The sequence below is a fragment of the Pantherophis guttatus genome, chromosome 2 (genome assembly GCF_059756535.1).
Source record: "Pantherophis guttatus breed Tessera chromosome 2, ASM5975653v1, whole genome shotgun sequence".
NCBI classification, from domain to species: Eukaryota; Metazoa; Chordata; class Lepidosauria; order Squamata; family Colubridae; genus Pantherophis; species Pantherophis guttatus.
The window spans coordinates 79,451,071-79,467,889 of NC_142064.1; the positions used below are offsets into that span (position 1 = coordinate 79,451,071).

A 16,819-nucleotide genomic window follows, 5' to 3' on the forward strand; every position below is an offset into this window, starting at 1 on the left:
CCCATGATGAACTTATGAGAGCCACTGCCTCTCTCTGGGATGTTTGTTCAACCTACAGCCCTGGTTATTTCCAGGTAGTGTCCTATCCAAGTATTAACTAGATCTGATCCAGACAGGGAGAAAAAAGTTCATTAGAGTTGAATTGATTAGAACTTTTTTCACAATCAAAATTCAATGCACATGGCATATCTATGTTGTTGATGTTGTGTCTTTGTATGAGGACAAATATATTATCATCAATGATCAGGGTGGATAAAAATCAATGATTTTTTTTAAAAAAAATCAAAAAAATCGGATTTTTTTGATTTAAATCAGATTTTTTTTATTTAAATCGGTTTTGATTTTTATCAAATTTATTTTAATAAAAAACTTTTGGAGTAAAAATCTATTGTAAGATAGTTTTCTATTAAGATACATAAATAATTTAGTTTATTCAGCATGAAATGGAGCTTAGTTATGTAGCATGAGGCTGTATATTCTGCAACACTGGGACTATCGGTGAGTCAACAGTGGGTCAAAGGAGTAGCAGAGATGACAATTGCTCTTTAAAAATTATGATTTAAATCAAGTTGATTTAAATCAAGCCTTTTTACTAGTGATTTAAATCATGATTTAAATTGTGATTTAAATCAACTTGATTTAAATCAAATCCACCCTGTCAATGATACATAAACTTTGAAAAGTCAACATGTTCTATACTGTCATCAATTTGATTGTGACCTTAACTGTGTCTTTTGAAGCAAATTTATATGTTTTAAATTTTCAAGAAAAAAAACCACTCACACAATGACTCTATGTAAGTCTAAAACTGACAATAAAAACAAGCCTATATTAATTTATTACAGAACTCATAAGTGGAGTTACAACTCCACTTGGAGTTTTAAGAGCAGAGGAAATAGAAAAATAAAAAAGTAGAAGTAAAATTTCCTGCAGCCCTTAATCTTTTCAAACCAAAACTGGTGGCACATATGTAAAGGTGTGTAGTTTTTTTTTTAACTTGTCTTTCCTGAAACGTATTTCTAAGAACTGCTTTGTAGATACTTTGCTATATTTCAAATGTGGAATACAACGTAATTCACTTAACAACTGTATTACAAACTTAACCTCTGCAGTGATTCATTTAACAACTATGGCCAGAAAGGTGATAAAAAGGGAAACACTCAATTAGCACAATTCTCTTGCTTAACAATGGAATATTTGGGCTCAGTTATGATCATAAGTTGAGGACTACCTATATCTGATTTCTTGCACATCCAGAAATCCTGAAGCAGCAAGGAACCAGCCAAAGAATGAATACACTTTAATAGATGTAAAGAGGAGTACTGGATAGAGTACTTCTCAACGACTGAGAAGAAAAATTAGATTTTAACTTTATTGCAATGTTAATAGTTTAACTGGTAATTTGGTACCAGTTAAATAGTTTAACTGGTAAACTGGTAATGACAAAAGTACTGTATTTAGATATTTTAACACTCTAGGAATTATTTTGGCTAAGAGTATTTCTGTTTAACAAGCGCAAGTAAATAAGGGCAAATGTCAGAATCTAAAGCCATATGTAGCTAATTCCATATTTTCATCATTGTCATCAGCAAAAGGTAAAATATTTCCATCACCATCCAAAGTGAGTGTGCACAGAATCAAAATCATCTAAGGAATTTCATAGCTCTGAAGCATGATAATAACAATCCAAGCATTAATGAGTAATGATAGCTTTCTTCATTTAGTAGGTTTTTGTAATGAGTTCGAAGAGGTTCATAGCTTAAAACCAACACTAATTAGAATTTATTTTAATAAACTAGAGAAAAATGTAAAGATTTCGTATGCTTTACTGAGGTCATATTTTTGAGATATATGAGGGACATAGATTAATTAGGGTTCCCCTCTATCTTTAATAAATTAACTTAAGTCCGTGGAAAATAATAAGACTTAGATTTGTCATCTTCTTATATAGTCATCTTCCTATATATTAAATAATTAAATAATTAATTATATTTATTTATAAAATTTATTTGCTATCCACTTCATATCCAACAACTCTGGGTCACTTACAACACGAAAAACATTTTTAAAAATCCATTCTAAAATTAATGCTGGATTTTTGTCATTAACTGCCTTGAGCTGCCTTATCCACATGTGGACAAGGATAGAAATATGATAAAACAAACAAGCAGACAAATTATCATCATTTTAGCTATTGTTTATCCACTGCAAGATGAAGGTCTCTTTTGCATGTTTTCAATTAATACAGTCCTGAGCAAACAAATAAGACATGAGAAACCCTGTATGAGAGCACTCTGATTCCAGAACGTTCTGTGTCCTTATCCAAATGCACAAATCTCTGTTCTGCTTCAATCTAGCCTCTAAGCAATTTACAAATAATACAAACAAGAAATGCAATACAAACAATATAAATGTATTAAAGGCAGGATACAATAAATAAGTATATCAATATACAATGACGTTTCCTAATGAATGCAACACTCGCAGTGCTACAGCTACCCAGAGCAATAATACTACACCATCTTAGTTGCTTACTACCTTTGCAAATAACCAAGTTTCAAAAGCTTCTATAAGATTGTAAGGGAAGGGACCACTATTAAGTCCAGTGGAAAGCTGTTCCACAGGAGGTGAGCTCCCATGGAAAATGCCGCCTTCTAATCACTTACCTGCAGGTTTCCCAGTAGCTAGAAACTCTTAGTAGGCAAACTCTGTTTATCCATATTGGGCAGACTGTCCAAAACAGGCAGTCTAAAAGGTACTTTAATGATTATGATTTATTTATAGATGTTGAAACTCTACATTCATCATAAAAAAGGGCTCACTAGGAATTTAGCCTCCTCATAAGTAAGTTTCTCCAATTCTACTTTAAAAACAGATTGGCTGAATTCACAGATCTTCCTAAATCATGGTTCAATTATGTTTTACTTTTATCTATTTCCATTTATTTTGTTCTTCACTAGCACAACAGATAGAGCTTAAATAGAATTTTATCCAGAAATATTTGGCTGATGGGAAAAGAGTGAGGAAGATATGTTATTCCCCAATTCCCTTGCTTCTACCACACCCAATACCATTTCCTATGCTGTTTCAGAGAATCCTCAGCCTTCCCTGAGGATTGCAGAGAGAAATAAATCAAGATAAAATCACCTTCTTTTGCCAGTAGCAGAAAGAAGATCAAGCCTTCCAAAGAGGGAGCCAACTTCCTTATCTGATAGTTAAGACACTTTTTAATATGCACATAATTAAGACACTTACAGTATAATTGCTATGACATTTTAACTTTGAATTTCTCTATTCAGATAGATATCTATTCAGATAGATATGCCGATAGGAAATCTACAAAACAAATACTGTTATCTTCTCAACCATAGTTACTCTATTAACAGCAGTTGCAACATGAAATAATCCATAATGAGATCTAATATTTCAATGTTTCTATCTTCTAGTTTGCAACTTAAATAAACATTATAAAGCTGACATAGTTATATATCATCATACACAGGCAATGAAAACAAGGTCAAGTGTTCTCTTATCACACAGCTACATGGTCCAGTATAGGAAAACGGTAAGCAGGTTTTCATGAAATTAAACATCCTGTCATTGAAGTTTTTCACAAAGCAGTTTTTAAGGAACTCAAGATAAAAGCAGACATGTTTAGAATTTGAAGTGGTTTGAACTATTCTCCCATTGCCTCAATAGTAATAAATTTGCAAGCTTTCCTTCCTTTTCCTTTCCTTGTTGCCTAATACTTTTCTAATGAGAGCCAAAAATTACAGGCTGGGATTTAGAACAGGCTGATTATATAAAAGCTTCTGAAGTACTTTGCTACCTCATACAATTTGATATTGGAACTTTAACATTAACTGACGTTCTTGGTATTCACCTGGCAGTGGATCCTTTCATGTTTAAAGTTTTAAAAAGAGGTATTTTTAAAAATGGAGCAATGGTCACACTTAAGATTAAAACTAACTTGCATATTAATGCTTTTTTGCCCATTAATACACATGAGCAAAATTTTAAACATTACAGTTCTAAAGTAAAATCACAGCATATTGCAGTGCTGTAAAATGCACCTAAACATTTAAAACAAACATTCCAATATCACAAATGTTAAAAAAGTACTGAAGGTATTCATAATATCACTTTGTTTTCCTTGTTTTTGCAAATTTTTTACCCCTACATTATAGAACAATTATATATTATAAACTGTCGGGAAAAAAATCCACAAATTAAAAACAAGCCTGTTTTTACACTTTCAATTAGAGTAATGATTGCATATTCTATGGTCTATACTCAAAAGTCACACTAACTCACTAGTTTTATAACTGAGGAATCACAGATGCTTGTAGCTATTTTAGGTCAATCATTCAACAACAATGACAATGACTGACATCTCTAAAGAGAAATGAAGGAATCAACTAGTCATATTCACATACTGTACCTTCTAAAAAATATTGAGTACAGATCATCTATAAATAAATCTTTTAGATCAGGCATGTCCAACCTATGGCCTACACACCACATGCAGCCCTGGACAGCTAGTTATGCAGCCTCACAAGACAATATATATATATATATATATAAAAGGATGTTTGTTATTTATATACATTAACTATATTATATATTATACGTGCAGGCCAAGACAATTCCTCTTCACTCAATGAGGCCCAAGAAAGCCAAAAGGTTGAGTAATCATTTTTTAGATCTAAAAAGGAATTTATAGTTGAAATTATATTTACTTTAACTCCTATATTTTTCTCAATATGGTATTTTAAATTAATTTTAACAGGGAAATGTAAATCATTTTGCCTTCACCATCTTGTGTGTTCTTATCAACAACTTATTTGAGGAGGGGAGAGAGACTGAGAAAAAAGAGGGGAATAGAACAGAAATATAATTTTGGTCACAACTGTAGCACGGTTAGAACATTATAAAAATGTTTTTGTTTTCATACTTTGTCTATCTAAAAACAAACAAAACCTACCTTAAAAATAATATACCTGCCTACAAGAAATTTCCATCACTATTTAGTTTTATTTTATTTTTCATTTTTCTATTGCAAAATTTTAAAAGTTTTAAAATATTTTAATGTATGATTTTAATATTTAGCTGCAATTTTAAATTGCAAACTGCTTTGAGATTCTTTTTTTTAACTGGAAGCAATATAGAAACATTTTAAATCAAGAAAAAAATCAGAAAAGGACTAAGGATTATTTCTCTTTGTTGAGCTACTTATTGCTTGGGACATTTCAAAATATGAACAAAAAAGATAGGATTAAGTAATGAAATGAAAATGGGAATTAATATTGAAGAAATTAATATTTTACTGAAATCTTTATTCCTAATAATAATCTTTTTATTGACTTCTTTATATCTTGGGAATATTTAATTTACTTCCATTGTTTAAAATGTACTATTATAGATAACTTATTAAGCTATTGGAAGCACAACTTTCTTTTCCACAAAATGTTTTATTTAATAGATTGTACTGATTGGGAAGTAAAACAGAAAATAATTTTAAAGAAAAGTCCAGGCATGATTAAAGCTCCTAACATTACTAAGTGTTAAGGTAATTAACATAAGACCTGTATTCTATTGGTTTTCAAACATTTTGGGACTGTATCCACTTTCATCTACAGCATTCAATAATAGGGCTAGTAAAGTATCACATTAATTTTCTTTTTAGTATTCATACTTGAAAGCAGCTCTAGAAGTTATGAAAATTCTCTGGCATACCGCACATCTGAGGCACTGCACTAGTATGTGCCAGAAAGACGATAGCAAGATAAGCTTTTATTACACAAGGGAAAACCTGCTTGTAAGACATTAGATCTGTAAACTTTGAATAAACTCACTGAACTTATTCGGATTTTTAAAATGTAAATATGATTATAAATACAATTACAATTACTTAAAACTATTTCTATTTCTATATTTCCAACAAAAGTAATTCCTGTGGCAAATAGAAATATATACAGGATATATGCTTATGAAAGCACGGAGCATGCCCAGAGTTTTCTTATTTGCTGATTCATATATATCAGTACGCCAAAGTATTTTTGTATATCATATCTGCACAGCAAACACAAAGTCCTAACAGAGCAGCCTGACATGAAACTATGTTTAATAAACTTAACAGTATGAAGATATAGCATTATGTATTTTTTCCCTCTTTTCCAATAAAGCAGGATTTAACATAGAGACAAAGGCAGAGTGTTCCTTTATCATTCCTTCTCTTATCTCTTTTTTAAATTTGTTTCTATCATGGCTGTCATAAAGAAAATGTGTGTTTCTATGTATATGTATATACCGTGTTTCCCCTGTCTTATATTTTTTTGAACCCTGAAATAGCGCTTGGCCTTACTGTCATGCGCTCAAAAGCCCGATTGGGCTTATTATCAGGGGATGTCTTATTTTGGGGAAAACAGGATATATGATGATATGTGTGTATGTGTGTGTGTGTATCAGGGATGAAATGCTACCGGTTCGCTCCGGTTCGGGAGAACCGGTAGTGATAAAAACTACCAATTCAGGTGAACCGGTAGTAAAAAAAATGCTACTGGTTCAGGCGAACCAGCAGTTTAAAAAGCTACCAGTTCCTCTGAACTAGTATTTCCGATGATCAGCTGTGCAGTGGGGTTTAGCTTTGCTAAAGAGCAGGAAATCCTGCTTTCTAGCAAAGCTAAATCACGCACCACAGCTGATCCCCCCCCTCGCTGTTCTACTTACTTTCCCAAGCCTCCTTTTGGCGCATACTGTGCATGCTTTTGCAGAGCACGCTTTGGTGTGCACTGTGCATGCACACGCAGAGTACATTTGGCGCGCAGTATGCATGCACGGCCAGTGAATCGGTAGCAAACCGGTTCGGATTTCATCACTGGTGTGATGAAAAAAAATAAAGGGAACACAAGCAGAAGACATCCGAGATCTAATGAATGAAATAGCCTTATTAAATACTTTGTTTGTTACATACAGTAGTTTTGTGTTCCCTTTAGTTGTTTGAGCAGTGTATAAACTACTGTATGTAACGAACAAAGTATTTAATAAGGCTATTTCATTCATTCAGATCTTGGATGTCTTCTGCTTGTATTCCCTTTATTTTTTTGAGCAGTATATTATTGTTATGAATTTTCTGTGAAACCAACAATATATTTTAATTGAAAATTAAAATTTCAGTTGGAAGTGTTGTGCTCATTACTGAATATAGAATTCATATTAAGCAGGCATCTCATTCCAGCAAGCATCAAACAACTGCCAGAACTGACATATTTCTGATAGCCAAAGGCAATTCTTATCTAATACCTAAAGTTCCAAGTTCCAATATTACAATTTTGAGAAATTTGCATATATTCACTTCTCCTTAGGCTGGTTTTTCTCTTTATCTTAGCAGATATACTCATTTCTGTCTTTCAGTGCTTGGATAACTACAGTGCTGCAACAGCGCAAAGTAGTTGTCCAGCCTTTCCCAACCGTTCTACTGACTAGAATGATATCAATCACAGGATTCACTGATTGGGCTTATTATCAGGGGATGCCTTATTCTGGGAGAAACAGGGTAATAACAAAGATATCTAAACTTGATCTGCAGTGGAGGATTTCCGTATAGTAATAACTCACCCTATTCAATGTATTTCATCACTTTATTTTAACAACAACATGGCTCATGGCTTCAAACCCAAAAATCTCTCTCACGTAACTGTTAGATTTTGAAATAGCAGAGAGGCAATTAAAAACAAATACTCCATCTTTCCCTATTCATTTCAAGGATGTAGTCCTATATTACAAAAACAGAAATATTACAAATTGAAAAACTTCCCATTTCTAAATTTCAGCTTTTAATGTATGAATTTATCTTGTTCATAAATGTGCTTCCATCACTCACTAATCCTCATCAAGCTTATGAACGGAATTATAACTAAGAATATAAGCATGTTTTCAAAACTGTGAAAGCCACTATGAAGTATTATATTATAAAGCAGTGGAGACAGCTCAAATTAATTATTAAAATGAAATGGAAAGAGATGAGTATACCTTGGTTAATCAGTCTTGAAGTAACACTGTGATTCAATATCATCTTGAACATAAAAATGCAAGCAGGGAGACTCAGGGCGGCTTACAATGCGTTAAGCAATAGCCTTCATACTTTTGTATATTTTATATAAAGTCAGCTTATTGCCCCCACAGTCTGGGTCCTCATTTTACCTACCTTAGAAAGGATGGAAGGCTGAGTCAACCTTGAGCCTGGTGAGATTTGAACTTGCAGTAATTGCAGGCAGCTGATGTTAATAACAGTGCTTTAGTCTGCTGCGCCACCAGGGCTCTTATTGACCCTGCTTGCATATATATCTCCTCTATTGACTTTGCATAACATAGCACAGCACAGCACAGCACAGCACAGCACAGCACAGCACAGCACAAGATAGATAGATAGATAGATAGATAGATAGATAGATAGATAGATAGACAGACAGACAGACAAATAAACAAATAAATAAGCTCAAGCAAGTCAGTCCTACTCAAAAAGCATAAATATTTATTTCCTGCAACCACTGAAAAAGCCTTGTTGACTTCCTATTTGATTAATAAAGAACAATCATGAATCAATTCCCTGGAATAAACCAATTACCAAAATCATCTGTAAAATGAAACTACGCATTTTATCTAATGATACAAATGGAATCCATTCAATATACATATATATGCATACATGGATGATAAAGACTTTTTAAAAATTAGGTAAACAAATGAAAGCCTGTAATCGGACAACAAAATAAGAATAAACACAAACTCTTACTTCTGATTTTGAAGACACATTCTCCTCCATATCAGAATCATTAGGGTCCACAATATCATCGAAAGGTGGCAATGTATTTTTCTTTTTCTCCAGGGGCTCAGTTTCCATTTTAACTTTCCCAATTTTAAACTGAGATTTATCTTTTGTCTGTTTTTTCTCCACACTGGAGCAGGTAAGTATCAGTGGGGGAGCATTAGAAAAACTTTTAAATAAAGCCTCAGATCCACTTTTCTTCTTCTTTTTGGCTGCAAAGTCCTCAGAATCCAGACCAGGAGGCCTTTTGGAAGCAGCCTTCTTTTCTTGTTGCTGTCCACCACTTATGGTCAGTATGTTATTTTCTGATTTTGGCTCCTTTGACATAGGTTTGGGCTCTTTGAAGGCCATCTTAGGAACAATTTTTTCATCCTTTAGTGGTTTGTTTTCTTTGGGTTTTTTAGAGGATTCTTTGGAAGATTTGTTGTGTTCCCTGGAAGGTTCTTTGAAGGCACTTTTATGTTCTTTTGAGTCTTTTGAAGATTTTTCCTTGTGCTCCTTTGATAATTTATGGGGCTTTGAAAAACTGTTACTACTACTGCTGCTGCTACTAGTGTTTATACTCTTGCTCAGCTCCTGCAACAATGGAAAGTAAAAAGTTAACACTTCGCTCTCGTCTTCTGTGTTTCAGAAACACCTACCATAAGTTGCTTCTCTGCAAACTTTACTTACATTAATAGATTAATGTATAAATTTACATTATAGATCAATAACAAACTTGCAATTGTTGTCTACCGTATACGGTCTAATGGACTATTTCTTTGCTTAAATCACAACAAATAAAATTTCAATGTACTGTGTACAGGTAATCCTCGATTTACAACCATAATCAAGCCCAAAATTTCTCTTGCTAAGGTGTTAAGTGAATTCTGCTCCATTTTACTACCACACTTGGTAAGTGAATCACTGCAGTTGTTAAGCTGGTAACACAGTGGTTAAGTGAATCTGGCTTCCCTATTGACTTTGCTTGTCAGAAGGTCACAAAAGGTGATCACATAACCCCGGGACACTGCAATCATCAGAAATAGGAATTAGTTGCCAAGCAGTCAAATTTTGATCACATGACCATGGGGATCCTGCAATGATTGTAAATGTGAAAAATGGTCATAAGTCACTTTTTTCAGTGCTTTGTAACTTTGAACAGTGAGCAGCGTGATGGTCTAGTGATGAAGATGCTCACCTTGGAAGATTTGAGAATTGAATCCTAGTTACCAATAGAGTTTTCTGCCGGTTAGGGGACAAAGAAAAAATCAGGCCAGTAAACTCTCAGCTCCATCCACTCACCCCAAACTACACTGAATTAAGGGATTACAGGGTCGTAAAAAGGGAGTTTTATTGTAACTTTGAACAGTCGTTAAATGAATGGTTGCAAGTTGACGACAGTCATGATTTACATATTTTGTGAAGAGGTATCAAAAGACATTTTTGTGAGATGCTACAGGTATTCTACGGTACATTAAAGACTTCTAAAATTGTTTACACATGAAAGCATCTGCTGGGTAGTAAATGACTAAGTACTATGAGGATGGTTATTCTCTATTCTGAGCAAAACATTTAAAAATTTGTTAAGAATATTCATTGTTGCTTTATATGAAACACTATTATCATGTAAGAGTATTAACCATGCTGAGATAAAACAGAATTACCACAACTTGGTAAAAGTGAGTAAGCTGGATGGAATTACTAAAAAAGTAATGAAATATGCTGGTATGGCCCTGATGATCTATGAAACTATGATTTTGGAACAAGCCTAAGTTTTAATTTAGAGAATTTTTAACCAAGGGGTGTTCAACCTTAGCAACTAAGACTATGCTGGCTGGGGAATTCTAGGAGTTGAAGTCCATAGGTCTTAAAATTGCCAAAGTTGGACACCCATGCTCTAACCAAAACATTTTTAGAAATTTATACAGGACCTTGGAGAGTTCCTGCCTATCGATGTAGAAAAGCTTTTCCCAACCTGAAGCTCTCCAGATGTTTAAACTTCTGTTCCTAAAATTCCCAGCTAAACTGGAAAAGGCCAAAGTTAACAAAACTGAATTGAATCACATAAAATGTATTCATAGTTTCATCTTGGAAAACTAATAAAATCACATGCAGCTTGGTAGTTTCTGTGTTGTGAGTTCATGTAACTTTGAAATAGAATTTTCTAATGCTGAAATTAAAACTTTAGGATGAAACAGCACCACTACCATAGAATTAGCAACAGATCTCTGAAAAAAAGGGAAATATATCAAAACATAATAACCTATTTTGGTTTGGCATAGCTATGATTTATAGCTAAGAACATTGCTCAAAGCAAGCCTGTGTAAATTCAATCAATATATAGCTTCCAGTGGTTACATTTAAACCTGGATGTATGGCCACAATAGGGATTGGAATTTCATTCACTAACTAATGTGGTTGTTAAGTGAGTCGTCATGTGAGTGGACCTGATTTCACAACCTTTTTTCCAGTTATTAAGCCAAACTACATGTTGTTAAGAGAATCATGAAATCTTTAAGGAAATCTGGCTTTCCCAATTGATTTTGCTTGTTGGAAGCCATCTGGGAAGATTACAAATTTCAATCATGTGACTGCAAGAAAATGCAACCATTGTAAATGCAAGCCAGTTGCCAAGTGCCCAAATTACGATCATTTGACCACAGGGATGGTGCGATGGTTATATTTTCAAGGATGGGTTGTAAGTCATTTTTTCCCCAGACCATTGTAACTTTGAAATGTTGTCAAACAAATGGTCATAAGTCAAGGACTACCTGTAACTATATTTACTTATAATGTAGCTTAATCAAGAACTTGCTTCCACCTAAAGCTGCAGAATGTTCCACCCTCAGTTTGACATGCAGTGACTACAACCTCATCTTTAAAGTTCAACAGCTGAAGTGTATCTTATGGTAGACTGTAGAAGAAAAATTACACTTAAATGAAAACAGAAGAATAGAAGTGTGGGTAGAGTAAGAAAACAATTCTTATAAAATAATTTAGTGAGTCAAAAAACTCCATGTTAGATTTAATTATGCATAATTTACACTTATAATACCAAGCTGCACATTTGGTATTGCAAAAAGCACCATTCAGCAGGCTTAGTTGAACCACTTTAGAAATGATAATTAATGTTTATAAAATACACTTCCTTCCATTATGACCAATTCTCGAAATCTTGCAAATGGGTCAGAAAAAGCAGTAAACCATGAGGAGAAAATTGTAACCTGTTTCATAATTGTGCAGGACAAAAAATATGTTTTGCATATGAAAAGAAGATTACATTTTGTTTCCAATCCAGAACAAACGATCATATTCTGGAAGATCTGCCAAACCATTTTGGCTGGCCATAGTTCAACAAAACAGATGCTTTGGTTTTCACTGTTCCGGAGAGATCCTTGCGAGATGAGTAGAGCATGGAAGAGCATGTTGTCCCTCTTTCCTCTCTACAGCTCACAGAGTGGCATATCTTACTTACCTACCCGGTTCTGATCTTCCCTGTGCTTCACCTTCCCTCCCTAACAGTTGCCGTGACTGCCATGAACATATTCCACTAATATGCCCATCTGTGATATCTGGAAGCCATTTCTATCATCACCACAAGGTAACCATAAGACTATTGTTAAACGGCATGATGTAATTCTTATCTCCTATTTCAATACTCAAAATCTGAAATTAAAATTCTGAATTATATTAAGCAATAATACAATGATTAGTGATAAGAGCTTGACAACCTTTGTGGTCTTTATAAATTTTGTGTTGACCATGAATTGTCTTCTGTTGTACTGTAATTTTCTCACTAACTTGAATTCTTAGCAATTTTGAAAAATATTTAAAATTGTAAATTCAATTAAAGTATTTGCGTGCACAAAAACAAACTTCCTCCCTCCTTTCCCCTTCATATTTCTCCTCAAATATTTCTCTTGCATAGCTATACTTGAGAGATTGATATAAATATGTAAATATATCCCACTCCCATATAAACCTAGATGCTAAATCAGTAAGAATGAAAAATAGGACATCCTTGTTTTTTATGTGTGTTAGCACCTCACTTGCAGAATTATCTTGGAACAATTTTATTTCACTTAGCTTTTAGTGATTTTTGTTTTTTTTAAGTACACACAAATACACTATGATTATGAAAAGTCTTCAAAAGAGATATTTTGTATTTTAAGGGAATATGCATATAGTAACATGAACTGAATCATTAAAGAGCTGGTCATGACTATTTCTGAAACTGCTCCCAGGTGCTCCAAGCATAGGTATTTCACTTTAATGTTTTATATGCATTCTCTCATAATAATAATAATAGCAAGGTCTACTTTTTCTCAATCTGAGCAAACTGAGTGACTTGGCCAAGACTCTGGTTAGATTCACATACCGTGTTAAGCCAGTGAAAACCCAAGCAAGCTAAATATATAGCTTAATAAATATTGAACCAGTCACTATTTCATAATGCAATCCTCTTCATAGGATTATTCTTGCAATAAAATGGGAGTATGGGAATTACTGGGTATGCCACCTAAGGAAAGCGAAGATAAAAGGCAACAAATAACTAGAAGTATTCTTAGAACTGAAATATAAAATTCTTATAAATAAATGTGAACACAGACTTTTTTTCTAAAAGCTTATCTTCTGTGAATTAACAACATGTGGAAATGCTCCTATAACAACAACCGTATATTTCGGACTATAAGACGCAATGGAGTATAGGATGCACCTAGATTTCAAAGAGGAAAACAGGAAAAAATAGTTTTTGGCCTCTGCGCGTCCAGTTTTTGCCCTCCCTGGCCCTCAGGAGCACTCTGCAGGCCTCCCAAACCCTCTTTTGGCAAAAACAGGACGCGCAGGGGGTTTTGGGAGGCCAAAAACAGGACTGTATTCGGTCTATAAGACGCACATACATTTCCACCCACTTTTGGGGGGGGGGGGGAATGCGTCTTATAGTCCAAAAAATATGGTACCTTCATGTCCCAAGTATTGGAACTAAGAAAGAGATCTGGAGTTTAAGAAGTAACTCCCCATAATGAGTTAGTTAAAAGTTGATCACCGACTCTAGAAGCCAAGAAATGTTTTGTGTGGTCTTAATTACTTAAGAAATGATAAAATGTACTTTCTGGAAAACAAAATAATGATCCAGGACTTTAGTCTGGGTAATTATCTGAATATCTGTGTGTGACAGGCATTATATCCACCTCTGGCTAGTATTACCAGTGTTCTTGACAATGTGCTAATGTAATCAAGAGAAGAGTTCACCTCTAAATGGTTCAATCAAATAAGGTTGGTGCTTTTTAAATAATAATATTTCTTTTCAGATTCCCCAGCAATGTCATTATCCTTCCAGGAATATTTCTCTGTTTTGGTGTGCTAAAGCCAATCAAAGTTTGCTCCAGCCTTTGTTTCTTTTGTTGCTAATCTATAACTATAACATCTACACTGGCAATTACTGAAGGGAGTATGCATCTTTTTACCTTCTTAGTCAAGCAGAAAAGAATGCCCCAGAGCTCCAAAGTTATGATCTTTTCTCCCAACCTTTTAAAGAAAAGCTAGAGAGAGGCTATAAGCCAAGAGGGAGAAGTTGCAAACCATTGCTTTCACAGATATTGTGATGGTTCCAGTAAGAAAAGATTCTTGGAGACTACTGATCAGTATTTTCCTCTCATACAGCCTTAAGGTAAAGGTTTCCATAGTCCAGTTGAGTATGACTCTAGAGGCGGTGCTCATCTCCGTTTCTTAGCCAAGGGAGCCAATGTTGTCTGAAGACATTTCTGTGGTCATGTGACTAGCATGACTATATGCCGTGACGCATGGAACACTGTTACCTATTTATTTACTTGCATTTTCATGATTTCAAACTGCTAGGTGGGCAGGAGCTGGAGCAAGTAATGGGAACTCATGTGGCACTCAGATCTTGAACCCGGGCTGTCAGCCTTCCAGCTGACAAGCTCAGTGTCTGTTGAGCCATTGCACCCCTTATATTGACTTAGCCACCCCTTAGTTCAAAGGTCTAAGCTGTTGTATGTTTGCATGAAGGAGGTGGTGGAAAAAACTAAAGAAAGTTTCTATTTCTAGAGGGGAATTTCCTCTCCAAATTGGTGCCACCGCTACTTTCACATTGGATTTTGTGGTACTTTTTTTCTGTGAAAGACTATTTAGCAGCAGGAGGCAAACATTCACAGTTTATCTTAGATCTTTCCAACACTTTTTAAGATTCATTTCACAACTGTATATTAGCTTGCAAATCTATCTCCCTGCCACACACTTTCCCAAACAAATCCTGCTCCCTATATTTTCCTGAGACACCAAAGTACCATGTGTATTTGGACTTAATTTAAACTGCATTTAAGTCATTATTTTAAAGATTTGAACTGAGTTATTACTCCCCTACCCCAATTAAAATTATTTGAATTTGTGGTAGGATGTGGTTACATGGTCGAATACTCAAAGATTCTGTAGATTTTATTTAGGTATCGACATAAACTTTTAAGTTTGAAAAAACTTTTAAATCTGTGGTAACTTCATTTAATTCACAAGCACATAGTTTTGAACATTTAAATAGCCTTTGGTTAATACATATTAGGGTGTGGCCTAAAACTGAACCATGGCAACATAGGAATCATTTCTATTTGGACAGTGGGAACTTACTTTGCATTCCTCTTTCTTGCAACCAAAACATATGATAAATCCAGACCAGATTTGGGGACTGATAAATACAAAGGATCAAGAGAATATAGTCCTACCATAACATGTGATTTGCTGATGAAACTTCCAATAGGTTTATATCCCTAATCAATACATGTTTTATTTCTACTAATTTATTTCTCAACAGGCTGTGTCAACTCTAGAATTTAGGTGTCAGGACAAAAAGTGGGTAATTGTATGAAGTACATTTAAATTTGAATAGCAAAATAAATAAGGGTAATGCATATATTTATAAAAATTTCAGGAGTTTAGTTTAATTTAGAGTTAAATATAAAAAATTTAACTCTAAATATTCAGATTATGTCTATTTTTTTAATTGTTATGGGTTTGCTGAAAAGGTTGAAGCATTTAACTAATTAATTCTTGGCTTATTGATCATTCAACATTCAAAAACAGCTGCTCAAAACATATTCCAATTTCTAACCATAGGCAACATCTTACCTTTGGCCCATGAGATGATTTTTTCTTCACTTCAGAAAAAGACAGGGAATTAGTGGGAAGATTAGGGAGATGAAGACTTTGCCCTGAAGCAACTGATGTTCCATCTGACATAACCATGATCTACAGTGATGAAGTAATAAAAATATTAGAAACGTTTATAAAATAAGATGAAATATAAAGTGAGGATTGTGGAGGTAGACGATTAAATATCTTAGATAAACTGACAATTATGATTTCTTCTGTGGGTTGTACGACAACTATTTTATTAATGTCACATGGCTGTCACCAGAATAGAAATGACAGATTGAAGCAATGAAAGTATCTTCAACAGTGGCTTTAGAAGCTCATAAAAATTAATATAGTATATAAAGAAATAACATGAATAAAAATTATAAGCTTGATGAATTCATTCTGGAGGTGTTTCCCTTACACCACAGGTAGCAATGTTTGAAGGGTTAGGGGTTGCAATTCAGCCTCCCAAACTTTTGAAAAGCTGCATAAACTTAAGCGTTCTGGTAATGTTCTGAGAAGGAGCAGAACTGTTTTGTATGCATATGTGTGGATTTATCTCAATTTTAAGGAGAAATGGGTCAGAGAATCTTTAGGGAAGCAAGACACTCCTATTTTCATCCTTAGATCCTCTCAAAACGAGGACGTTGGAGAGTTTTATAGGACTGGAAGCAGTTTTCTAGATTCCTTCCACTTCCATACCAATACTTAACCACAGTGGAGCCAGGCCAAAATAGGCTAGGAAAAGAATGATAAATAGGACTGTTTGGGGAATGAAGTGATTTGCTTTCTGGTAAGGGCATTTATATTCATTTTCACATAATCAGTTTTCTGTGTATACCAATGCTTTCTGTTCCATTG

At 34.2% G+C, this 16,819-nt stretch overlaps 1 protein-coding gene across 3 annotated transcripts in view; it reads right to left on the reverse strand.

Moving 5' to 3' along the window:
* The window catches only part of MLLT3 (MLLT3 super elongation complex subunit), a 121,560-nt gene that overhangs the window by 35,680 nt on the left and 69,061 nt on the right, over positions 1-16,819 (reverse strand). For all 3 annotated transcript variants that reach the window (XM_034410515.3, XM_087886308.1, XM_034410516.3), the window contains exons 5-6: positions 15,950-16,069; positions 8,795-9,403 (exon numbers count right to left, since the gene is read on the reverse strand). In XM_034410515.3, coding sequence (XP_034266406.1) covers positions 8,795-9,403; positions 15,950-16,069 — 729 coding nt within the window. The remainder of the gene's footprint in view (positions 1-8,794; positions 9,404-15,949; positions 16,070-16,819) is intronic.